Genomic DNA, 22,219 nt, shown 5'->3' with positions numbered 1-22,219 from the left:
ATATCCAACAGTGTGTGCTTAGAATTAGTGTTTAGTGTAAAACGCTCAAATTTCTTTAAATCCAAATAAAAATATGATGTGGAATAATATCTGTATGCACATGGACTTTATTTAAGTAATTTTGTTGATATAATGCTGTCTCAAACATTTTTGGAATTTCATTTGAAATATTGACAAGTGTTGGAAAATATTTGTAGCTACTGTTAACAGACAAATAAGTATTGTGACTTTATTAAACTAGCTATTCCTATAAATATTCTGGTAGTTTTTATTGTAACTCTAATCTGTAGTCTAGGAATATTTCATAGTTTTAAATTAAACACGATAAAATTGAAGTAAACAGGGTGTTGTGTATTAGGTCATGTTCTGCCTAATATTTTTTCTGATATTTCTCTTCGTTATGTGTACACACATGCACGCGCACACACATTCAAGTACATTAGTGTATTCCTATGTTGTTGTGAATATAACTTCCTGTAGTGGTTTTCTGAAATGCCATTATAAAAAGTATGCCATTGTCAGCAATTACGAAGATATTTTGTCACAGTTTCTATTGTATTTTTGGTTGCGGTTGTTGAGTCACTTGCACAAAATTATAGCTTTTATCGTCCAACCAGGATATAATTTTTTTTTCACTATCTCAGTAAAATCCTGTGCTATCCTCTTGCTAATTTGGATTGCCAAATCTCTAAGCATTCCACAGTTTATAATTTTTTTTTAATAGTTAGTTGATGGAGTAATACACGGGGCGATTTTGTTTGGGTTTATTTTTGTTCATTGTAGTGCATTATTCTTACTTCATTAATACACACTGTAAGAAAACAGCATGGCTTCCAGAGATGAATTCCAGAAATTCTGGGCACAGAGGAATATATGGAAAAAGTAATTTTTCATGTGTGTGAATTACTGTAGAAAATGTGGCCATTCCTTTCATTCTTTGCTTGCTCATGTTCCACATTATTGTGGTGTTAAAATCCAGTTCATTGTGGATGTAGTTATTTGTATTGGTGAATATTAATATTTTTCCTCTTCTTTTCCTGTAGGGTGCTGGAGATCTAGAAGATCCGTGGTAGCCTTACAAATCTACTAAAATGCTTTTGATTCTGAAAAAAGGGGGAAAACTTAATCTGTTTTCTTCAATACAAGGGAAATATTCTGGTGGATTTCGAACATTTTGTGAAATGGGCAAAAAGATATTAGAGTTTTCCATCACTAGTTTATTTTTGTGTTTTCTGATATTGCCACTCTTAGCATTGCCTGTATTACAGTATGTTTACCAGCCTCAGGCATACTGACTCCATCTTTGTTGAACTTTTAGCCCTAAAAACTAAGGAAAAAATGATTCTTTCAGCAGATCAATATATGTACCTGAGGTGCATGGGATTACAGTTGTACTCTGAAGATACATTATGGTTCAACAAAACTTAACATATAAGCATGAAAGAGTACAAATAATTGTATGAGACATTACTTATTTCACTTTACCAAGTTGGAAGGCTTTTGCAGCTCTGTGGCTTGGAAGTAATTTCAGTTGGGCAATGCTATAAGATTTGTCATTTTTTTTTTTAATTTTCCAGTTTTATCTGTATTACCATACTGTTAGGTTCCCTTACAGTGTCCAAATTGTGATATGTTGCCTACTGCTTGCTTGATGATAAATGTATTTGGCAATAATAGAAGAAGATTTTAGGAATTTAAAACCAATAAGAATTTTATGCACGTGTACAACACATCCTTAAACTCTTGCTAGAAGAAAAAAATTAAAACCAAACTGATTAATTTATGGCTAGATGTAACTTACTTTGACATCTCACTCACTGCTGCAGGTTTTTTTAAAATTGCTAAAAATTTGCCTTTATTATATAATGTACAATGTGATTTTTGTTCTACATGTGGTTTTCTATAGTTTCCTCTAATTTTTCAGCTTAAGATACAGACAGAGGTCTTGTGTAATATGGATATAATTTTTAATTGTTTGCATTGTTTTCAAAGCTCAAATTTATCACTTTGAGATTACTATAAATACAGTTAAAATTATCTATTTTAAATCTAAGAAAATATTAAAGATATTTTCATGGGTTCAATGACCTTTCATTTTATAAGCAATGGGCATGGTACAGAGTGGCTGTCATGTAAGGTACTTGAAGATTCTTAGTTTAATTCTATTTTTGCAATAACCTAGATTTTTTTTCCTGAATTCTTTTGAGTTGTGCATGTATTGAGTCCAGTAGATGCTAAAAATGAGAGTAAAGTATTTATCTAAAAAAAGCTATTGGGGGGGGGGGGGACAATGAATGTATCCATCTGTACATGATTTTCATGCTGTGGATGCCTTGTAAACATTTTCCTATTTGTTTAAACTGTGTTTCAGAGAGGATGTAATTGCCCTTGTGTGTAATTTAAGCTAATGACAGTCATCAACTGGTTTTGTGTGAAATGGAATTCATGCTATTTTTCTGTAACTTTATCCCCATGCTGAGTCTTGTAAAAACACACACTTACTTGCTGGTGCCTATGGCCAACTTTCCCAATCATTTTGATGCATTGTGTATCTAATTTTTTGTTAGGTTTTTTGTTTTGTTTTTTTTTTGTTCTAGAGAGGATTATTGCCACAATATATTTTATTTATTCATTAGATTTTAGCCTTGTAAGTTAAATTGTTCTAAATGACAATGTTAACAGATATTTGTCCCTTTGCTGGGGTTTTGGGGTTGTTAAAAGATAGGGAATGAAGAATGCAAAATGGTTTATTGTTCAGACTGTCTGCTCTGGTCCAACCCTGTACTGACAGTACCTTCCCAGTATGATATTGTGATGTTTCATACAATACAGTGAACATAACCAACTTGTTATCTTCAATAAAGGATTGCTAAAACAGTGTGACACACTGCTATTTTATGCAGAAGGGATTTATGAAGAAAACAAAGTTTTATTAGCTTTGCTTTTGTGTAAAAGACACAGAGTTTGGTCCTTTGTTGACATACAAAACCATAAATCTCCGAACAAGCATCTCAGTAATGCACATAATGGTACAAGTAGTGGGATGAAATTGTCCTTGTAACTGCCGTCAACATTTCACTTGAGGTATAATTTACCCATAATTCTAGAAGTTGGAGAGTGTGAAATCAAGTCTGATTAAAAACTGCAGGTGGTGTTAAAAAAGATGATCAGGATTTGATTTTTAGACATGAATTCATGGAAGATCTCCCGGTGCAGCTGCAAAAAAACAAAAACAAAACCAAACCAAACCACAAACCGAAAAACTATCCAAATGGAACATTTTGTCAATCTCGGTGTAAATCTATAATTGTCAATAGTGGCTTTATGCTTTTTGGTGAAGTACTAGTTAGCAGTTACTTTCTAGCAATAAAAAAAAACTTCACATAGTGGATATAGGTAAATAGTAATTAATTTTGGCCTCTATTAAATGTTTATAGTGTAGTGGAATGTGTTAGGAGAGGGTGAAAATAACAAGTTGACATTTTTGTTCTTTCAGATACATAGTTTGTTGTAATTCTGTGGATGAAGTTTTAGTACGATGGATGAAGTAAGAAAACTTGAATTTTATTTGAGGCCCTATTTCTGTAGTTATATTTATTCTTCATAATATACTGTGAATAGCCTTATTGAAGTCAGTGGGACTATTCAGTTTGTGTAAAGTAAAGCATGTGTAGAAGTCTTTGCAAGATCAGAGCCTTAGTCCATACAGCTACCTCAGAAATGTAAAATAGGTTATTCCAGAGAGAGATGTCCCTGTGGGTGCTCCACAAGAGGTGTCAGTGTGCCCCTGTACTTTTCATCAGTCTTTAGAGCAGTGTCATTGGGGCTGCGCAAGCGCAGTGCTGAAGCCACGTACATTCAATGCCCTGGTATTGCACATGCAACCCCCAGTCCTGCCCATTTCTTTTCTATTATCCCTGGACAGAGACAGAGCCCTGCAGTGTTCCTCAACAACTTTGTTCCTTCGTTAACATTCTAGTTACCTTAGTAATTCTGTTCTTCTTTTTCAGTAGTTCTTAGATAGTAGTTTTCCCCTCCCTTCCCCCACAAAAGGAGTCCCCCCCCCCCAACCTCAGATATATAGGATGCCTGGCTCAACAGGCTTTAAACGTTGCACTTTATTGCAGTGATGCTATCTCCATCTCTGATGGGCACACTCAATGCATCTGTTGCCTGGGGGAATATTGTATCCCCACTGCAGGAAGCTCAAAGCCTGAACTCACAGGGACCTACATCTCAGGCTCTTACTACTTGAAACATCCCTTCATCCAGCCTTGGACCCAGAGCCTAAACCTGAAACCACTCAACCCAGAGGTGGGCAATAATTTTTGAAGGGAGACCACTTCGCAAATTTTGGAAGGCTGTGAGCCGAGCTGGAAGGGGCAGGGCCTCAGGCAGAAGGGATGGGGTTGAGAACTACTTTGCTGGGAGCTTTGTTTGGCCTGTGGTCCCTGCCCCCTGACTTCAGGCCAACAGAAGGGTCCAGGAGCAGATAGATGGGAAAGTGCTAGGGGCTAGCCTACTTCCAGAGTTGTCTGGGGTGGAGGCTTAGAATTCACATAACATGGCTGGCAGCTCCTGGCCCTGCTGCTAACCTGCCGCCTGGCAGTCATCCAGCCAGGCACAAGCCCTTTGAATAGAAGCAGTTGAAAGGGCTCGCGCCTTCTAGGCAGCTCCCAGGCAACGGGCTGGGGGACTGAGAGCTGCAAGCCCTTATTGCTTCTGTTTAAAGGGCTCTCCTGTCTTTGGCTCCCAGGCAATGTGCTAGGGCAGGGGTCAGCAACCTTTCAGAGGTAGAGTGCTGAGTTTTGATTTATTCGTCTCTATGTATGGGTCTGAGTACCGGTGATACTTTTCAAAGACAATAATAGTCCTACTTACAGCAGCTTCATTAATAAATAAAGGTGCAGACCTTACCTTTTAGAGCAGGGGTTGGCAACCTTTCAGAAGTGGCATACTGAGATTTAACTTATTCACGGATCTGTGAAGGAGGAGGGAGAGGAGGCGACGCAAGAGCAGGCTGTGTATGGTGACCTTATTTTCTGAACCAGCTGCAGCTAGTGAGAACAGTTTAATTTAAATTATGAAACAGATTAAGCAGTTTAACTTTCTCATATTAGTTTATCAAACTTCATTTTAAATAAAGTAAAATATATGTCCAACGCAAAAGGTTTCAACGTTTGTTTTCTTTATGGCAGGGGTGGGGAAACTTTTTTGGGTCGGGGGGTCGCTGACCTACAGAAAAATCAGTTGGGGACCAACTGAATGGTGGGGACTGAGGTTCAGGGTTTCCCATAGACCAGATTTACTTTCCTGGGGTTCTGGAGTTATTGGATCTTATGGATCTCCTTAGGCTCTGGGGTAGGGACAAAAATGAGGGTACAGTGTACAAGACGGCTGTCAGGAAGTAAGATAGGGATGGGGTGCAGGATCTGGGAGGGAAGTAGGGTGCAGAAGCAGGCTGGGAGTAGGGTTGTCTAGCGAGGAGGAGGGAGCAGGAGCAAGGGAGGGTGCAGTGTGGTCAGGAGAGAGGGTACAGGAGCAATCTGGATGAAGGAGCAGGGTAGGGTGTCTGGCCAGGAGAGAGGGTGCCAGGAGCAAGGGAGAGTGTTGGACCAAGCTGTGGTGCTGGGTCTTGTGGGGGGGAGGCGAGGCATGAGGGGGGATCTTACCTGGCTTCATGCCCCCTTGCAGCCACAGCCATGCTGTCCTGGCCACCTTGCTGGGGCCCATGTGGTCTTGCCCTGGAAGCCGTGCTGCCACAGTTGTCACAGTCTGGGGACGCCCCAGAGGTCCCCACTGTCACTGTGGTCTGGGGCTGGCCCCAGAAACCCTGATGCTGTGGCCCACACAGTCCGGGGTGAGCCCCAGAGGCTGGAGGTGCTGCTGCTGCTGCAACCATACAGCCCTGGACTGCATGGCCACAGCAGCGGTGCCTCCATTCTCCGGGGCTGGCTTCGGACTGAGTGGCCATGGCAGAAGGCGCCTCTGGTCCCAGCCAAAGTACTGCTGAGGTGCCTCAGCCCCAGCACTATCTCCTCCCACTGCAGCCTAACCTGCTGCAGGGAGGAGGGAGCTCTCTCCAGCGGCTGCGAGGAGCAGGAGTGGGGCTTGGCTCCCTCCTATGTGCTGCTGAAAATCAACTTGCGTGCCATAAGTGGCATGCGTGCCATAGGTTGCCGACCCCTGCGCTAAGAGACAGGGCCTGGAACTGCCTCGTGGGTCGGATCAAAGCCCTATGTGGGCTAGATCCAGCCTGCTGAGAGGCTTTTGCCCACCCCTTCCTCAACCCATGAGGGGAAAGAAATCCTCAAAGAAATGCGCCTCCTTGATGCCACAGAAAGCTCCTATGACGAAACTTGCGCTCTGACCACTTCAGTGCCGACACCATCTGCTGTGCTGCATCTCAGCATGTATGATGCTCCAAGGCATCTCCAGCACTGCCCACACTGTTACTAAACCCTGTGCTCATCGACCGCGTGCAAAGGCTACAAGCTTCAAGTTGCCTGCCTCACAGAATATGGCAGCGTTCGGCACCGATGTTGCTGCACTGACAGTACAGGCACTGCCTCTGGCACCTGCTGTACTCATCACTGGCACCACGGAGGCACCTCCAACCTCCCCATTATGGTTGACGCTGAGACAGCAAACAGTACTGCAAATTATCTCAGCACAGTCTTCTCTGGCACCACAATACACTCACCACAGAGATCTTTGGCTCCTTGACTTTCAACTCCTTTTCTTGGCACTGACCTCTTACCGGGCACTCTGCTACTGAACCATTCTTTCTCTGTAGGGTCCCACTCAGTTCCCCAGTGTAGAGAAGGATGACAATGTGGAGATAATCTTCTCACCTCTGAACTCTCTTCCCACTGATCCTTCCATTTTTTCAGCACATAGCGTAGATGCACTGAACATAGAGACCTGGATGCCACCCTCCATGCTCTACCCAGGTCATTGGCAATACTGAAATCCATGGATACAACATTAGACACCAGTCTACTAAGTACTGTACTGCATCATGGGAGGCATCCCCCCTCCCACCTCAGTCTCCATCACCACAATGGCAGCAGGAGAATGTGGACAATGCCAGCCACAGCCGTGGCCCCAGAAACATCACTGGATACCAATTCATCTTCCTCTTCTGATGAAGCCAGGATGCCACCTCCCCGCCCTTCCCCCGCTGCTGCTGCTGACTTCACACACTTCCAGGACCTCAGCAGAATAGAAACAGGTCTCAATGTCATTGTCCACTCTCCACTAATAGTCATCAGCCCCCTCAACCAAATAAGCAAATTTGAGGGAATTGTTGAGAATTAGGAAAACCACTCTCTCTCTCCGGCATCACCATGATCTCCCATCCCTTTTCAGTGGCCACTCTCATGAGCTATTGCTTCAACAAGACATTCAACATCTCCTCCCTCTAGGAGCCATAGAACTGTTCCCTTCCCAAAACATAGGAAAGGAATTCTACTTGAATTTTCTCTCAGAAGAAAACGGGGGGATGGTGCCCAATCCTTGATCTGAGAGCCCTTAACAAATACATTAAAAAACAGATTTAAGATGGTGACACTCGCTACTGTTATCCCAGTGCTGGAACAAGGGGACTGGTTTTCATCTCTTGACTTACAAGATGCATATTTTCATGGTTTCTATCCACCTGCCTCTTGAAGTTTTTCTGTGGTTTGTCTTGTATTGATAATGGTTGGAATCTAAGATACTACTGTTTGGCCCTTCTACTGCTTTGAGAATCTTCTAAAAATCCTATTGGTATCCACAGCCTATCTCAGAAAGCAAGGTGGTGTTATTTTCCTAACCTGGATGATTGTCTCCTGAAAGCGCACTCTATACTTGATTCCCAACTTCTATCACAATCAGCTGTTTCAGATCCCTTGAGCTGCAAATTAACAAAGGAAAATCTACTCTAATTTGAACACAAACCATACAATTCATAGGAACTCAACTAGATTCAAGGACTGCAACTGCCTCTCTTCCTTCCAACAGATTCCAATGTATCAAGGATCTTGCCTACAAGCTACAATGCAGCCCTCAGGTCATGGCTCTCAACTGTCTCCAACTACCGGGATACATGACTGCATGCAAATCCATTGTACCAAATGCACATCTTTACATGTGTTTGCTTCAGCGCTGGCTCGCCGTGGTATATAGACCAAACATACACCCTCTGTGCAAGCCTCTTTCCATCCCTCCAGCAGTAAACCACTCTCTGCAATGGTTGACAATTGCCAAGGATCTTTGCTTCGGGGTTCTCTTGACCATTCAAGAACTATAACGATCACAACAGATGCCTCCCTCACAGGATGGGGAGCACATCTTGCACAACATACCACTTAGGAACTTTGGTACAACACAGAAAGAGCACTACATATAAACGTTTTGGAGCTAAAGGCAGTATGATATGCCTGCAACCAGTTCCTTCCCCTCACTGCCAACAAACACGTCAGAATCTACATGGACAATGTAGCCTCCATATTTTATATAAAAGAAGGTGAGGCCCATTCTCTCTCTCTCACACGCTGTATGGAGTCCATAACCCTCTAGAAATGGTGCCTCAAACACAGAATTATGTTGACTACCTTTTACCTCCTGGGTACACGCAACACCACTGCTGATGCTCTCAACAGAGCCCTTGTCATAGAGCACAAGTGGCAAATGAATGATGGGATCATCACACCCATCTTTGACTGATGGGGCCACCCCACGATAGTTCTTTTTGTCACCCAAAAAAGTGTCAACCCAACAAAAATTGCCAATTCTTTTGCTCCACAGTGGGGATTGGCAAGAGATCCGTAAGAGATGCCCTTCTAATCAAATAGAATTCCCACTTCCTATATGCATTCCCAACCATTCCTCTCCTAAGCACAGAAAATACAGAGGGACAGAGCTGTCATGTACTAATTGCCCCATCATGGCCCGGATAATGGTACCCCTTCTTCAGCAAAATGTCATTTCCCTCCCCAATTTCCCTTCCTTTCACCCTGGACCTCTTGCACCAACTGGGAATGCAGACATGGCACCTCAGTCTACACATGCTCCATCTCAAGACATGGTACCTCAATGGTTCTCTGCTCTGGAGCTAGAATATTCAGAACCTGTCCAGCTAGTTCTACTTCAAAGCAGAGCTAAGACCACTCGCAAAATCTACTAGCAAAAATGGAAAAGGCTTTCCTTTGGTGCTTGGACAAACGAGCCCCACCAAATGCGACAACGCTCCCTACAATTTAGGAGTATATGCTACACTTCAAACAGTCAGGCCTCTCCCTGAGCTGCATTAAACCACGTCTCGTTGCAATTATAATGTTCCATTTAAAGCTAGACAATACCTCAATACTCACCCATCCCATAACCAAAAGATTCCTTAAGTGTCTCCAAGTGCTTTACCCAAATACCAGACCACCAGCTGAACCCTAGGATCTCCATATAGTCATAAATGCTTAAACACGCCACATACACCCCTTTGAAGCAGTGGCTACTTGCTCCCTATTACACCTTTCAATGAAAACAGTGTTCCTACTGGCCATCACGTCGGCTCAACACGTAGGAGAGAGAGCTGCACGTGTGGCAGAACCTCCATACACAACCTTCTTCAAAGATTAAGTGACTCCCAAAAATACGCTCTTCTGTCCACATGACTCAAACTACAGCTTCCTACTGTTTTCCTGAAGCCACATTCCAACTCTTTTGAGTCAACAATGTTTATACTGGATGTGTGCAGAGCATTCTCTTTTTATATACATTGAACAAAAGCATTCAGGTCCTCGCCTAAACTTTTCCTGTCCACAACAGATCATACCAAAGGCAAAGCTATATCCTCGCAAACTTTCCCACTGGATTTCTGACTGCATCCAGCTCTTCTATAACTCTGCCGATGCTAAGCCTCCTACATTTATTTGAGCTCAATCCACCAGGGCTGATGCTGCTTCCATAACTTTTTTACATAAGGTTCCAGTTCTGGACATTTGTAGAGCTGCCGCATGGGCCTCAGAGCATACTTTGGCCAAGCACAATGCACTAGCACAAGGCCCATTGTCCTACCTCAGTGTGACTAGGGCTGTTTTGTCCATGGCCTTTCTACCTGATCCGAAGTCCCTAAGCTCTTTAATCCATAGAGCTTTCCAATCACCTACTATGGAGCACTCACAGGGACATCTTTCTCTTAAAGAAGCGGATACTTATCTTGTGCAGTAACTCAAGTTCTTTGAGATGAGTGTCTCTGTGGGTGTTCCACTACCCTCCCTCCCCTCTACTTCAGAGTTGCTTCCCAGGGGCTTTCCAAGGTAGAGAAGGAACTGGGGGGAGGCACACATGTGCAATATGAGGGAACTGAAGGCATATGGCCCCAAAGACACTGTTCTAATGATTCCAATCAGTGGCTCAGGGATGCACTGACACCTACTGTTGACCACCCACAGGGACACGCATCTTGAACATGGTGAATAACCATGCACAAGGTGAATAACCTCCTCTTGTTCTTTCCCCTCAGAAACAGACATTTCTACATCTGCGGTTTCAGGAATTATGCCATTAGATTTTTGTATCCTTTTGGTTGTTGGATTCAGCGTGTGGTTGTTGGTGTCAGTGTCCTGTGATATACAGGAGGGCAGACTAGGTGATCTGGGTTCCCTTCTGGCCTTAAACTCTGACACTGACCTGGACACCAACTTTAGCATACCAGATTTATGTTCTCTAAGTGAAGATGCTGCTAAATTAATTGTGATATTAGTAATTTAGTAAATTAGTAGTTGGAAAATATGCTCATCTTTAATTTCCACATTGGTGTGGGAAAAAAAGCTGGAGTCTGACATTGCTTACTCTAATCAATAATTTGTATAGCTGCAATGAGCAGCTAATTAACCTAACTGGTTTGTAGTACATACTTCTAACAATAACAAAATGGAAATATTCTAAGACAAGGATGAAGAGAATTGTTCATGGAATTCTGATGGGAATCTGTGTTCATGTTAAAGAAGTTTAACTCACTTTCCTTGCTTCATATGAAAATGTTTTCAGATAACTTATATGACAAGTCATGGGGTGCATTGGCAGTTGTATTGTCTGGATCTGTTCATTTTGATTTAACTATCAAAAGAAAATAATCAGGTGTCTCGATTAAGCACAGAAAATGAAATGAAGAATAAAACAATAGGAACCTAATGATAATGTTCTACATTATGATCCTGTTCCTAGAAAGGAGTACTATATGTTTGCATGTAAGTTTACAAATACTACTCTTGATTTTAGTGGAGCTACTCATATGCTTATTAAGCATGCATCGGCCTTTGCATGATTGGGACAAAGTGCATACTAACTTTGTGTAATTTGGGTTATCGGGAATCTTGACACAAACATTAATGCTGCATTTTGAAAAAATGTGTTCATTACTGCTATTGTATTGTAATAATATCGTGCTATGATGTGTCTGTATACAAAGACCAAGTCCCTGTTCTGTGGAGCTCACAATATGAGAAAAAAAAAACATAAGAAGGGACAGGAAAAATTATTTAAATCATCAATACTCCCAAATGCTGCCCCAACTTACCAGTTCACCAGCTTCTTGTGGACACCATGCATGAAGTTAGTTTTGAGGGAAAAACTTGAATTGAGAGCTTTCTCATACCAGTAGCCTCAATTGCTTATTTAATCATTCAGCATGAAGTAAAAATATGTATTGGATCCTCAGTCAAACCCTGCTATGTCTGTTAATTAAAAATTCATAATGGAAGTCAATGAGAATTGTGGATCTGTGTGGAATGTAGATTCAGCCACAGCTGATGCCTTTGAGAGAGCTTGTGTACACTTTAAACTGTCATATTTACTACTTTGTTAATGGAAATGTACATTTTAGTTTCCCATTTTTTCATTTAAAAACAAAAAATGGGAGAGAACTTTGAAGTTTTTATGACAGGTTGGACCCTCCTAGTTCTTCCAGGATGCCACCTGATATACTGGGGTTTTGCTGAGCCTCTTCTGCACCGCCAGCCTTCTCTTCTGTTTCTGCTGAACTAGGCTCTCCAGCCTCTTGCAGCATACACACACAAGTAGGGCTGCACCCACCTGCAGACACAATCTGCTGTCATCTCTGTGTAAGGGAAAGAATTTACCCTCTTCTTTAATGTGGAGAGAGACATGCACGGCTCTCACCTATGAATTGTACAAACAGGATAAACAAGAAGTAAGTTTATTAACTACAAAAGGTAAATTTTAAGTGGTTAGAGAACAAACAGAACAAAGCAGATTATCTCTCTCTAAAAAATATTTTCCCCCGGGATAACAGAGTGATGTCACCATGTCACTCTGCATCCATAGGAACAATCCCTACCTACTCCCAGCCTGGCTGTCCCTCCCCTTTACCCCCCGGTGGTTGGGGAAGAGCCCTAGCTACTGCCACAGGCTCGGCCCTAGCCCTCCTCCAGTGGCCAAGTTGCCCTGGCTTACCCAGGTTTTTATACATCGGCTAAAAATCTTTTGAGCCTGGGAATACCACTTTCCACAGTTTCACTCTTTGTTCCTTCAATGTTTCCAGTGTTGTGGTTGACAGGAGAGCAAGGTCCCCAATTATATCAATGTCTAACTTTTATATATTCTTCCCACTTGATAGAAAGCTGTTTTCCTTATACCTGGGTCAAACAGTTACCATTGTGAATTGCTATCTCTGAGTGAATTCTATTGTATCCAGTCAACACCGCAGATGGTTCAGGGGAAGTTGTCACTATTTAAGCATTGAGGCACACAGAGACTCCAGTACTGCTGTTTGCATCAGGACCGACTTTGGCTGTGTCACCAGCAGTTTTGACATCTATGAGGCTGACTACCTCAAGGGTACTAATTTTGACCTTGTTCTGTGCCTATAAATGAGTCATATTGCTTGTTGACTCTTTCTGGGGTCACTCCTCCCAAGTCTCTGAGGGCCTGAGACACCTCTACTTCAGAGATGTGATTCTCCTTCCACTGCACTTCACCAGAAGAGTTTGAAGGCCACTGGTAGAGCTATCAGGGTTGGCATGTGCTCTAAAGTATTCTGGGGGACACTACAGAGAATCCATCCAGGGCAAGTTTCTTAAAAACTGGGCTGCTTACAGACGAAAACAAGTTCCTCCACTATAACGCACACCAAGCCAGTCACGAAGAGAACTTCTGTTTCACCATAATGTTTGACAAACTATATAAGCAATTCCTTCAGATGCTCCAGTTCTTGTGTCACCACCAGTAATCCTCCTTTTACTCATAAGAAGTTATGAAAAAAGCTCATCAAATAAAAGATGCTTCCAGTTCCAAAGAACCATCAATCTCTTGTTCCTGGTTAGGGGGTCTGGGGAATTTTTTCTAGGAAGTTTGTGACCTCTGTAGTAGACCCTACAATGAATTATCCTTATATTTTACTCCTTTTATCCTTAACGAGAGACTCTCTACAAGTCTGTCTCCTATTTCCATCTCAACCTCAGTCCAAGTGTATACATTTATAATATAAAAGGCAATAACACTTCCTTCTCCCCCCCCCTCCCCGCCTGCTCTTCCTAAGCAAGCTATACCCTCTTATACCTATATTCCAGTCATGTGTGTTATCCTACCAAGTCTCTGTGGTATCAACCACATTATAGTTGTTTCTTTAGTAGCATTTCAATTTCTTCCTGCTTATTCCCTAGACTTCTTTCATTAGTATACAGGCAACTAAGAAGCTGATTTAATTTTGCTTCCCGGTTCTGTATTGTCTGTCCTATATTCCTGCTATTACAGCTAGTTTAAAACTCTCTTCACTACGTTGGTCTCTGTCCAAATACTCTCTTCCCCTTCTTCCATAAATGAACCCCATCTCTGCTTAGCAGTCCTTCCTGGAACAGCATCCCATGGTCAAGGAAGTCAAAGCCCTCTTGGCAACACCTTCTTTGCAGCAAGGTATTCACCTCCAGGATGCATCTGTCTTTTCCTGGCCCCTACCCTTGACTGGAAAGATTGACAAGAACACTGCATCCCAAACTCCTTCACTTTATCTCCAGAGCCCTGTAGTCATTTCTGATCTGCTCAGGTTGATACCTTGCAGTATCATTGGTGCCCACGTGGATGCATGGGATTGTAGTCAGATGGTTGGATGAGCTCAACAATCCCTCCATAACATTTTGGATATGGGTCCTTGGAAGGCAACATACCTCCCGGGATGCCATGTCAGAGTGAAGGATGGGTGACTCTGTCCCATTTAGAAGTGTCTCCAACTACCACTACCCCATGTTTCCTCTTGAGAATGGTATCTGCAGACCATCAGGCCTTGGGGGTATATGGCTTCTTTTCTGTCTTAAGGGTGATTTCTTATCTCTCATTGCCAGGACAATGTAATGGTTCTCCAGCACCTTGGTGGGCAGGTTGGGAGCAGGAGTGGAGCACTGCCTGCTGCCAGAAGTGACCATCTGCCAGTGTCCTTCCTCTAACAGAGCCATATCCTCCTCCCCTGGTGGTGTGCTAGCAGTCCTCAGTAGCTGGATAGCTTCCTCAGCCTTGATCACCTCATCCTCAGCTGCCCAGTTGGGCCTTGCATAACACCCAGGTGATGAATGGCAGTCGTTTTAGGAGTACACCCAAGTTTAAGTGCAACCCCCCCCCCAATTTGTTCCTAAACTATGTTTCCTTTCTGCGCTGCACATGGTTACCTCAGACCATTGTATGCTCAACACCTTTACAGCTGGTCACACCCTGCAATTTTCCTCCACTCTCCCTCCCACCCCTTCCCTGTCTCTCATCAAAACACCCGTCCCATGAGTAACTTCTCTTCCAAGAGGTAGAAACTCTTGTACAGGTAGGAGCTGTGGACTAAGTTCTGCAAGATATGAAGGAAAAGGGAGTTTATTCCTGAGATTTCCTATTCCCAAGGCCAAAGCAGATCTCACACCCATCCTTGATTTGTGTTGCCTTACATATCTCACAAATTTGAAGTTTTTCTTTGCGTGCTTCTGTCCATTCCACATGAGGTATGTGTGCTCGCCACCTGCACTGGTGTGGGAAGTTTTTTCAACAATATCCATAGGGGACCTGCTCTGGCACCCTATAGAATGGCTCCCACACAGTGTAGTATAAGGGGCACTGCTGGCTTCCCGTATCCTCAGTTCCTTCTTGTTACCAGTGACGATGCATGGAACGTTTATTGCACTTAGTAGCTTTGCTTAGTCTTTGTTCATGTGAATTAGTAGAATCTATAAATTTAGTGTAGATAGTATTTGAGTTAGCAATAGTTTAGAATTTCATTAGTCCCGAGCAGGACTTAGCAGGGGAATGGGGCGTGCCCTAGTCCTTAGGCTTTAAGCCCTACAATAACTGCAAACAGCATATCCCTAGTGTTCCCTGTAAGCTATATGCTTTTGCAGCCACTCAGGAGAGATTAAAATGCCGTTCAGTTGATTAGCAGAGGGCCCACAGCTAGGTTTCTGTTTCTACTGGTGGTGTGCATTTACACAGACCTCAGTCCACGTAAAAATGTATTTCATATATGGACAGGGGAAAAATCTACACATGGGTGGAAAAGATGAGAGAAAATGGCCTGTGCCCATCAGTGATCCCCATAGTAAAGTGCCTGGGCAGAAGGCACATAAGTGTTGCAGCTGCAAGGTCTTCAAACTTAGGACTAAGAAGGAGCACACTATCTGATGTAAAGCTCACCTTGTATGCAGTCTAGAGCTCACTCTGGCTTTGGAACAGAAGTCCAACTCCGCATCAAGCATTGCAGCATCTGGGCACACTACTCCTTGGCACAATAGATGAGCCAGCACCAACTCCCTTCTGTGGCCCCAGCCAAGAAGCCAGAAAAGACGGTCTCTGATTCCTCACAAGGGGAAGGAATGGGCTGGGGGTGAAACTGCAAACTGCTCTCCAGGCTCACTGCCTACCCAATGGAAATACTAAATTAACCTCACTGCAATTTCAACATAATTGTTATAGAAAATTTCTTCTTTAAAGAGTAATGAAGAAGTTGAACATCCACGGTTTTCAAGAAATGTAGGCATTGCTGCTCTCACCATTGTGAAACCTAATAACTAAGGCTATGTCTACACTACCACATTATTTCAAAATACTAATTCCCAAAATAACTTCACAAGCAGGAGTTATTTCAAAATAACAAGCCCATTATTTTGAAATAACAGGCTTCGTAGTCTGGATGCTCGCCTCATTATTTTGAAATAAGGGGAATTATTTTGAAATAACTCTCCAAGTGTAGACGTGCCCTTAGGGTCCTAAATCCCATTTAAAAATCTGGGCCTTTGACTTTCAATGCTTCAGTTTGCTATCTGTAAAAAGCTATTCCCCTATCTCTCAGGAGTATTGAGGACAAATACATTAAAGATTGTAGGGCACCCAGTTATGATGATAATAGGGACTAAGTACATACTGCAGATGGGTAGATAGTGTTCAAGTATAAGATAAGAGGCAAATCAGAGCAACATTCTGGTTTTATTTTTTCCCCTAGAAAGCATGTTTTCTCTCTTCAAACCCTGAAAATGCGAACTTTGAGACCCTAGACATTATTATACAATAGCATCCCTAGTCAGAAACTATCCTAGCAGGTTAAGCACCTAACTATCATTGAATTCAGTGATAGTAAGAGGCCTAAAATCCCACTGAGTGCCTGTTGGCATTGTTAAAAATCAGGCCCTTAATGACATGGCCAGTATATGTTATGCAAAGTAGCAGTTGAACAACCACTAAGGAGTTGTCTTGTAAATCTTGCTGGCTACAAGTATCTGACTTCAAAGTAACTGGCATTCCTGGCTTTGAGCATGTGGGATGGCATGTTATGCAAGAGGTTACAGTGGGGCATATGGTAAGAAAAATACTCAAAATGCTACCAAACTTCATTGCTAATTTGAGCTGCTTCATGCTCTGCAGCCGCAGGTGTCTTCCAGTTTGAACATACTTTTTATATTTTATGTAAGGGGCAAAGTGCAATTAAGATCTTTTACTTAATTCATAATAATTTCTTAGCCAGTTTGAAGGGTGGTAATTATATCAGATAAGAAAGATAAACTGATTTATAGTATGTATGGCACTGTTTCAAAGGCTGCTTGCCATGTCATTCATTATTGAGGTATCACTACAGCATTACTTTCTTTCTACATGTATTTGTCATCATCTTCCTCTTTTCCCAGCTATTAGGGGTTGGTTCACTGTATCAGTCTTTTTCAAGCCTGTTGTCCTCCTGTACACAGCCTATTCACCATTTTCTTGACTGTCCTCTTATTTTCCACCCATGAACTCTAATATCAAATGTCTCCCAAACAGGATTTCCTTTATCTATCATGAGCTACATTCCCACACACCTCAGCTAGGGATATGAATGGTTAACTGGTAAACCACACGCTTAATGAATGCTTACCAGTTTCAGTTAACTTGGGGGGCTGATCCAGCCCTTTATGGCCTGCTGTGGATAGAGGGGGCATTCCAGCCCAGCAGAGCAGCCCCAGTCCACACCTGGGTGTGCTATCGGCAAGAGTGCTCCAGAGCAGCCCCAGTCTTCAGTGGAGGGCCGCTCTAGCCCAGTTGCAGCCCCCCTGTTTAATTGGTTAACCAGTTAAACATAACCTTTAACCAGTTAACCAATTAAACAGGTTTTTACATCCCTTATCTCAGCCACTCAGCATCTCTCTCTGATACTGCAAACTGCGTATTTATTGTGTAATTAGGCATAATTAGTAGTATGCCCCCAAATGGTTAATTATTTAAATTACTGAAGAATTGATTAAAGGTTTTAGGAATTTAGAAATATTTTAAAGGAGGAAATCCTGAAATCTTTATCCATTCCCTTTAGCAGAAAAGCATATGCAGACAAAGCAATCATTTTGGAAGGAGGTGGGCAGCACTCGGTGGAGAAAACAATTTAAGAACTATTTAGAAAAGTTGGACACACAAATCCATGAGGACAGAGCTAATGCATCCGAGGGTGCTAAGGGAGTTAGCTGATGTGATTCTTTTTTAAGAGATCCCCATGAATGCTCCACAGTTGGCCTTGGTGCTGTCCTGGCACCTAGATCTAAGATTTTTGAAGCAGTCCCTGTGGGGCCACACATGCGCAGCGTGAACTAGTGTGTGCTATGCCAATAGGCACCACACGTGTGGCCCAAGCCCTCCAGTTCCTTGTCAACTGCCCTCAGGCTGAGACAGAACTCTGTAGTTCTTTGCCTTATTCGACACTTTTCAAGTAGTTCTTAGTCACTAGTTAGTTATTAGTCCCTTAGTATTGTTCTTAGTTATCTAGTTAGTTACTTGTAGTTCATTTAAAAAAAAAAAACAACTTTTTCATCATGCTGGGCTCTCCGGGCTTCAAACATTGTGCCTCCTGCAGAGAGGCAATCCCTGTCTCTGATGGGCACTTGCATGATATGTTTAGGAGAGCACCACTCCTCCCAAGATTGTCCCCACTGTGCCAAATTCCAGAGCAGGACTCGGAGGGACAGGGACCTTCGTCTGAAGCTGATCCATGTGGAAAAAAACGCGCAGCCTGCTTCGGATCTGGGAGTGCAACCTATGGAGGTATGATCACCCCCTGGATCTCCTCAGGGTAAAAAGGCACCAAAAAAGAGAAGTGCCTCATTGCCATCCCTCCTCCAGAAAGCCGTCTCCATCCAGACCATCGGCACAGAGGTCCCATGTCAGTATTTATGACATTCCAGGTACCTCAGACATTACATCATCATCAATCACTGGTGGTGCCAACTGCAAAGGGTCCAAACACCGTCCTAAGATCACACACCTAGTACGTGTCATGGTGCCGTCAACTATATCAGTACCGACAACTACGGTGGCACCATCACCATTACTGGCGCTGCTGGTGCACCAGACAGCACCGTCTGCTTCCTCTGTACCGACCGTACCCATTTGTTCCTCGGCACTACCAGAGTAGTGGCACCTGTCATATATTCAGTACTGCTGACATACCAACAATCACTTCCATCCGTACCATTGGCACTGTATAGACTGACACTATGAACTCCGGCACTGATCCTTGCAGCACCATTGTCACACATGCAAAACGCTGACCTAGCAGTGACGACATCTCCTTGGTCACTGCTTTTTGGCACCAGTGTGTCGCCAGTACCGACAAAATCACGTGCCCTGTCCCCGGTTCCATTGCAATTCTCCAGCAATGAATAGGAACATAAGAACATAAGAATGGCTGTACTGGGTCAGACCAAAGGTCCATCTAGCCCAGTAACCTGTCTGCCGACAGTGGCCAGCGCCAGGTGCCCCAGAGGGGGTGGACCAAAGACAACGATCAAGCGATTTCTCATATGCCATCCATCTCCAGCCTCTGACAAACCGAAACCAGGGACACCATTTCTATCCCCTGGCTAATAGCCTTTCATGGACCTAACCTCCATGAAATTATCTAGCTTCTCTTTAAACTCTGTTATAGTCCTAGCCTCCTCTGGCAAGGAGTTCCACAGGTTGACTATGCGCTGTGTGAGGAGGAACTTTTGCTTATTAGTTTTAAACTAATAAGAAGGTGTACAAGCCTCCTTCTCTCCACACCGCAGCCCTCCAGTGCAATATTACAACCCCACTATGACCCATGGGATGTTCCTCCATGGTATGGACACCACTGGATGCCATCTCCAGTACCGCATCCTGCACAATGGCCATATTGGAGCCCCTGGGGTTCATACAGGAGACACCATAGTGTGCTCCAGAGCCCCCACAAACAGGCTAGCTCTGTCACACCACACACAACTTGGTCGGTGCAATAATCAGACTCTCGAGTGCCTCAACCAATGGAGGAGTCACCTCCTGATACATCCCCTCTGCCCCACCGCCAATTCATTGTCTTCACCAGACAAGGCCGTGATACCACCTCCATCTTCAGTCGCGGATGAGGTCGAGCATTTTAATGAGCTCTCCAAGAGATTTGCATCTACGTTTAAAATTGCTATGGAGAAGGTTTCCGAACCCCACCATGAGCTCACGGATATACTTAAGCTTCTCCATATTCCAAAATTGCCCTCCCTATCAATCCTGCCATTTTGGATCTGGCCAACACAATCTGGCAGACTCCCGCGTCTGGACAATTGATTATTGCTGTGACAATAGCAGCATTTTACAGGAACGATGTCAGACATTCAGTGATGGTATCACATCCATGTATGCTTCAAGCATCATACATGACTAAACTACATGAAGCTGTGACTGTTTTATGTTCTAGGTTTGCAGAACACAAGAAGAAAAAATTAAGTTCAAGCACATAATATGCATGTGATTGGTTAAAATCAAATTTGGATCCAATCTCATCAAAATGATGGATCTAGAATAAATTACCCTTTTGGGGAAAAAATGTGACTGGTTTTGAAGCAAAGATTAACAAAGCCCTGAGACTACTTTTGCCCAGAGGAGGCTACAGAGGAGAGATTTTCCTCTTAAATTATACTAAAATTGAGTCTTAAGGTGTTACCCCACAAAATTCTCTGTCACTCACACAGCTTAGGAACATCCACCTTTATTTAGTTCCTACAGCTGAAGGGACACTCTTTGCAGGTTTCCAAAGGCCTTTTACCAGTGAAAGAGCCTTACACAATAATATCCTTCTCTTCTGTTTATTAACAATTGCCAAGCAGAAAACACATGCTAAACATATAGTTCTATGCTTGCCAGTCCTTATCAGGCAGGCAGACTATCCCTTTTAGTTAGGCAAGGTCAGTCTGTCTGGATTCTGGTTGCTGTAGGTTTTGGTTGTGCAGGGGATTCTTAGCAGCTGCGATCTTAGGAGGTGTCTTAGAGATGAGTCATTCTTCTCCTTCTGCTTCTTCTCCTTCCCCCCTGTTTATTTACTGAAACTTAAATCCTGCTTGACTATACCACTCACCTTACTAACATTTTACTAAGCAATGTAACAAAATTCTCTATTTATACCCTACCACCTTAATTTATGCATAGCAAATTCAAGTATGTAACAGACAGAAACAAAGAACCAGAGGTCAAACAAACAATAAAGAAGTGGGGACTGTAAAGATGAAACAATAAAGAAATCAGGATGTTACAACGACAAGTGGTTTCTTGCCTGGCAGTTTGATAGCATTCTAAGTTTTCTTGAAGCGTCTTAATATCTGTTTCTTTATCTGGTGGTAGTGGATGCTATTATGACAGGATCTCTCTAACCCAACATTACATTGTTATATTGTAATTTAGCTGGAATGTGAGGCTGTGACTTCCTGCTTCTTAGCTAATTGCTGCTTCTTTCATATGGCTGCAGAAAAAGGTCTCAGACGTTACAATATGCCTACAAAAAAAGGCCGTACCTTTATTGAGGTAGTGAAGACTTTAATGCTTGAGTTAATGGCATTGAATGTACAGGATGGGCAGATGCAACAGCACAAGTCACCTTGGCTAAGGAAAGAGGACAAGATTTCCTGGCAAAAGTCTAAATATTTTAGCTTTGGTTAATTTTCTGTGACGGAGCTCCTGGCTAAAGTTCTCTTTGAGTGGGAGGATTTTAAAGGGGATGTTGTTATAGTCATGGTAAGTTTGCTGCCTGCTCAAATTTTTATAGATAACATTTTAGCCATCTCTAAGCATATTATCATGTTATCATTCAGACCAGAAGAAAGTATTTATCTGATACATCTGCTTTGTCTGTGTCACCAGGGGAGGCTGGGAAGGGGAGGAAACTGTCATCAGCCCTTTGTCTGTTGAAAGTGGCATCTTGTCTTCTGAGGACGAATTTTAAAATTCTGTTGTGCCTGAGTCATCTCTGGGCTTTACTGTAAGCCCAACAAGCTTACCCTTCTCTGGACCAAGTGAAGGTTGCAGCTCAGAACAATGCTCAGGTCCCCGGGGGAGCTGTGGATGGGAAAGGTAGCTTTTTGTTTTTGTAGAAGGTGGTTTGCTATGTAGGGAGGCTTCTAAAGCAGGGAAGAAGCATCCTGGTGAGGTTTGCAGGCAGGTAGCTGTGCCTGAAAAATACAGGAGAGAATTGTTCCAAGTAGCTTGATTATCAGTATGCTGGGCATTGAGAAGTAGAAAACACCTGTGACAAACTGAAACAGAATTTATTTTGGCCTCACGTGTTTGAGTGTGTAAAAGATGACCGTAAGTGCTGTGACTTATGTCAGAAGCATTAAAAAAATCAAAGGAACCCTGCAAAGTCCCACTGGAGCCTTAGGCCATTATTAAGGTTTGCCAAAGTGTTTGTAGATATTTGTGGGACTTCTCACTAAACTTTCCAAGAATGGAA

General features: G+C 42.9%; 1 protein-coding gene across 1 annotated transcript in view; it reads left to right on the top strand.

The window, feature by feature from the left end:
- The window catches only part of PPM1B (protein phosphatase, Mg2+/Mn2+ dependent 1B), an 87,785-nt gene extending 84,905 nt beyond the window's left edge, over positions 1 to 2,880 (top strand). The window contains exon 7 of the mRNA XM_006125464.5: positions 1,044 to 2,880. Coding sequence (XP_006125526.2) covers positions 1,044 to 1,073 — 30 coding nt within the window. The 3' untranslated portion in view covers positions 1,074 to 2,880. The remainder of the gene's footprint in view (positions 1 to 1,043) is intronic.
- The last annotated feature ends 19,339 nt before the right edge of the window (positions 2,881 to 22,219 follow it).

The sequence above is a fragment of the Pelodiscus sinensis genome, chromosome 3 (genome assembly GCF_052426305.1).
Source record: "Pelodiscus sinensis isolate ZL-2025 chromosome 3, ASM5242630v1, whole genome shotgun sequence".
Classification (NCBI taxonomy): domain Eukaryota; kingdom Metazoa; phylum Chordata; order Testudines; family Trionychidae; genus Pelodiscus; species Pelodiscus sinensis.
Note: the sequence above shows the minus strand (reverse complement) of the source record. Positions and strands in the feature narration are given on the sequence as shown.